At 41.0% G+C, this 4,550-nt stretch overlaps 1 protein-coding gene across 1 annotated transcript; it reads left to right on the forward strand.

Annotated features, from left to right (window-relative positions):
* Window positions 1–1,098: 1,098 nt before the first annotated feature.
* Window positions 1,099–4,292, forward strand: LOC114547626 (phenylethanolamine N-methyltransferase). Its single transcript, XM_028566894.1, has 3 exons — window positions 1,099–1,270; window positions 2,684–2,894; window positions 3,854–4,292. Exons 1-3 carry the CDS (start codon window positions 1,099–1,101, stop codon window positions 4,290–4,292), a joined length of 822 nt encoding a protein of 273 aa, XP_028422695.1.
* Window positions 4,293–4,550: the final 258 nt, after the last annotated feature.

Here is a 4,550-nt window from a genome sequence, read left to right on the forward strand (position 1 = left end):
TCACCATAGCTCTTGTTGTTTCCGAAAATAAGGTAAATCTGGCGTGTGGCGATTCCGTCCTAAATATGCTTTTAAACGAAAGTTTGACTCAGGTACATTCACAAAAAGATCCTAGGTTGCATTTTGGCGAGAGTTACGCTTTAATTTGTCTTCAAAATGCATTTATGCAGTAACTCTAAGAAATAATTACGCATGGCAATGCAACATGACCGGCTCTGTGAAAGAGGACCCACTCTTTACGTAGATATGAAGGGCTTATTCTAAGCTAAAGAAAACCCAACAATTCTTAGTTTCAGGTGATTATACTAGAATGAAAACATAATTATTATATAAATCCTACACACTGGTCCTTTAAAATAAAAAAAAGTGCTGCAACTCTGTGTCCGTTTTAAAGCTTTCAAATTAGCTTTTTACCTACATCTATCTTTGCTCATTCTTTCTCTCGACTATCATCTTGTTCCTTTTTGATGGACTTCTTGAATCCATTTATATTTTAAAATGTACTCAAAATACAGCTTCTCTCTGCGACCTGTACGACAACCTTTGACTTTGTAATCATCTACTATCGCCTGTCAACATAAGAAACTTTTCCTTTCCATTGCTACTACTCACAATTCCCCATCTCTCCGCCACTCAACATCATTAAAGTAAAATGGCGACATGGAGATGGAGACAAACCTCTTTGTGTCTTTCAAACAGGGCTTCCTGAGACAAAACTGGTCTATTGTTTGCGTGTAAAAGGCCCTTTAGAATGATTGTGGAGATATGGCGGGCATCTGAGAGGTGGGTGGAAGACCTGAAAGCCATGTGAGGAGTCCATTAGTGGTTCTAGTGTTGGAGGAAGCCCCCCTGATCTGATGGTATCAGCGCCTCAGGGCAGGGAACATGAACAGAACAAATGCTATCGGAGTGCAACACTGGCCCAAGAACAGGATTGCTATCTCTGCCCATGAAACTCAGAGTAGCCCAAAGCACAGACACACACAAAATGACACAGACACACCCAGATACACACAGGTATATAAGGCGGTTGACGGTGTACCTGAAGGCTGACCACTAAACAGAGGTGTTAGGAAGAGTCACAAAGACAACAGGAGGATGGAAGAAAAGGGAGCAGAGAATGCAGTGGCGGCCATGGCAGCCTGCTACCAGGGATTTGATCCTGCAGCATATCTGCAGTATAACTACACTCCACCACGGGCTGATTTTGAAAGAAAGGACAGCATTGTGCCGTGGAAACTGGCATGCCTGCATAGAGCTTTCACTGAAGGTAAGGAGACGGGGTGATGGGTCATGTAAACTTCATTCCAAAAATTTTAAATTAAATTGAAAATGAAAATTAAAAACTCAATTAAATTGAGTTAAACATATTGCCTGATTACGATGATAATCTCTTATGTTGCTGGTGTTTATCAAAATAGGTCATTGGTTGCAATAATAATATATGTATGTTTAATTCAACACTAATGATTTGATTTCTGTCAGAGGGAAATGTTTCAGATGTTGGGCATTATTGGAGACAAACACTTTCTTCTCCGTTATTTTCACTCTTTTTTCTGAAAACACACAAAAGTCAGTGAATATACCTTTATTCTATTCATTATATAGATTTAAGGTGGGTCCAAACACTGTTCAAACCCAAATATCTTTGTTTTTCTAGAACTCATGATTTCCTAACATACCAAATATGTCAGGCTGAATTAAAGGGACAACTGAATAAAATGTCAAATAAATGTATTCATTTTGAATGTGGTGCCATCAAAAATGTGATCTGGATTTAAGTTCTTCATTCAGAAATTTGATATAATCTAAGCAAAATGGTGCAACAAGTGATTTCAGAATACAGTATGTGACACTGTTATAACAGTCTGAAGGATTATTTATTTATTTTTTAACTTTAAAGGTCCCATGACATGGTGCTCTTTGGATGCTTTTATATATACCTTAGTGGTCCCCTTATACTGTATCATAAGTCTCTTTCCCGAAATTCAGCCTTGGTGCAGAATTACAGCCACTAGAGCCAGTCCCACAATGAGCTTTCCTTAGTATGTGCCATTTCTGTGTCTGTAGCTATTGAGGAGGAGAGGGGGGGGGGGGGGGGGGGGCAAGGTGGAGGGTGGTGGTGTGGCCTTGACCAACTGCCACTTTGCTTGTTTGAAAGCCATGATTTCTCTCTCTCATGGGTGGGCCAAATTCTCTGGGCAGGCAAAGCAGAGAAAGGGGAGGTAACCTTGCTCCTTATGACCTCATAAGGAGAAGATTCCAGATCGGCCCATCTGAGCTTTCATTTTCTCAAAGGCAGAGCAGGATACCCAGGGCTCGGTTTACACCTATTGCCATTTCTAGCCACTGGAGGACTATAGGCAGGCTGGGGGAACTCATATTAATGTTAAAAAAACCTCATAAACTGAAATTTTCATGCCATGGGACCTTTAATAAAATTGTTGAAGAGTTTTCACATAAAACATTTGCTTGTCCTTTCTCTTCCTTTTTGCAATCTTTCTTTATAATCCAAGCACTCTTCCCTAAAATCATTTTCATTTTATTAATATTCGGAAGCTATGATCATACAATAATCTGTTGAGATATCTGAATAGAAGCTGCATATTAATCAAGGCATTTTGGTAAAGAACTCTGAATTAGCTTCTTATTAGAGTCTTACTTCTCTCTCTTACCTTTCCAGGCGATGTGAGTGGTGAGCTGCTGGTGGACATAGGTTCGGGTCCCACCTTGTACCAGGTGATGAGTGGCTGTGAGGTTTTCAACAAGGTGCTCCTCACAGATTTCCTGGAGGTCAACAGGCAGGAGCTGAGGCGCTGGCTCCAGGACGAGGGAGGCTGCAGCCTGGACTGGACACCATACCTGCAGCACGTCTGCAAGCTGGAGGGACAACGGTACGACCGGGTCCCTATAAACTCAGTTTTAAAGACTTGAGATATCTTGAAATATCACTCACTACAAATGACTCAATGTTTAACTAGTATCATCTTCAGGAAATGGTTTATATTTGTAATGTATGCTGTTCTATAGAGAGAAAATAAGAATGCTACTCTTTTCACTTTACATCGATTTATAAATAGCATTCTAGAGTTCCTTTTTCTACTTTCTCCCTCCTTGTGGTAACACCATTTTCATTCATAATTAGTTTCACAATTCTAAAAATAACTCTGTCATCTTCTTTCAAGGGTCACAAGATCTCACATTTTATTCAATTTTATTCTATTTTTGAGCTATGAGTCATCCTTGTACTATGCCTACTGTGACAATAATAAAAGTGCAAAGTACAGCTGAGGTTGATGACAATATCATTAGTTTTGTATTAGTTAAGTATTTGGTCATAAAGCATTAAGTTATGGACACATTTAGATGTTTGACCTGGTGCTACTGTAGATGAAAAGTCAGAGTAGGAAGTCAGTAGGATACATGATTTGGGAACCATGAATGTCTATACCAAATGTTGGACCAATTCATCCAGTAGATGTAGAAATATTTCACAGCAAAAGTGAAAGCTTTGAACTGCTGGTGGCACTGGATGAGAGGTCAGGGGATCATACAGCTCTTATGATTCATCCTCTGGGGACCATGTATGTCTGTACAAAGTTCCATGGCAAATCATGCAAAAGTTGCTAAGATATTTCAATCAGGACCAAAGTGGTGGACCGAGTGACCAACAGACCTTCAATGTCATCCCTAGAACTATGCCCACAGCTAATGAACACCTAAATCACTATCATGCAATGCAGTGTGCTTCCGAGTCAACACACAGTATGAATTACATAACTAGTGCAGATACATGCTGTGTGCATTTACAATAGCTGTTTTATCTAATTTGGTGATTCACTGTCTCTAACAGGCCCTCAGCATGGACAGAGAAGGCTGCCAAGCTACGTCAGGTCATCATGGACATTGTCCCCGTTGACGTGCACTGCCCTCAGCCTCTGGCCCTTGACGCCCTTCCTTCAGCAGGGGCCGACTGTCTCGTCTCCTGCTTCTGTCTGGAGAGTGCTAGCCCTGACCTGGCTGCCTTCACCAGGGCCCTGGGCAACATTGGGAGGCTCCTGCGGCCCGGTGGCCACCTCCTGCTCATCGGAGCTCTGGGAGAGAGCTACTATTTTGGGGGGCCTGGGGTAAAGATCCCCGTGGTCCCACTAAATGAGGCCCAGGTCTGTGCTAGTTTGAAGGAGAGTGGTTACACCCTGATCAGGCTGGAGGTTTACACATTGCCTCAGGACATGAGGGTGGGGGTTGATGACGTGTCTGGGGTGTTTTTTGTAAAGGCAATGAAGGAGTAAGTGTGAGAAAAGAGCATAGATAAAGGCTATTTAATATGAAAGTGAGAAAGTAAGTATCCAGATATAAAATATTATAGATTAGGCCAATGTAAATGCAAGGTTTAGCACATTAGACAATGAGAAAATGGGCTGTAATGCTAATAATAATACTCACGCATATTTGTTTTTTGGGGAGGAGAGGTTGCTTTGATTCTGATCTTCAATCATTTAAATTGTTTTTAAACTGACTCAAAAACACATGAAATATTTCACTTAATT

This window comes from Perca flavescens, chromosome 21 (genome assembly GCF_004354835.1).
Source record: "Perca flavescens isolate YP-PL-M2 chromosome 21, PFLA_1.0, whole genome shotgun sequence".
Lineage (NCBI taxonomy): Eukaryota > Metazoa > Chordata > Actinopteri > Perciformes > Percidae > Perca > Perca flavescens.

Excerpts from the sequence above, each read along its gene's own strand:
- LOC114547626 (XM_028566894.1), top strand. The coding sequence starts at position 1,099 with ATGGAAGAAAAGGGAGCAGAGAATGCAGTGGCGGCCATGGCAGCCTGC. Across the intron at positions 1,271-2,683 it reads GCATAGAGCTTTCACTGAAG|GCGATGTGAGTGGTGAGCTG; the intron begins GTAAGGAGACGG and ends TTACCTTTCCAG. Across the intron at positions 2,895-3,853 it reads TGCAAGCTGGAGGGACAACG|GCCCTCAGCATGGACAGAGA; the intron begins GTACGACCGGGT and ends TGTCTCTAACAG.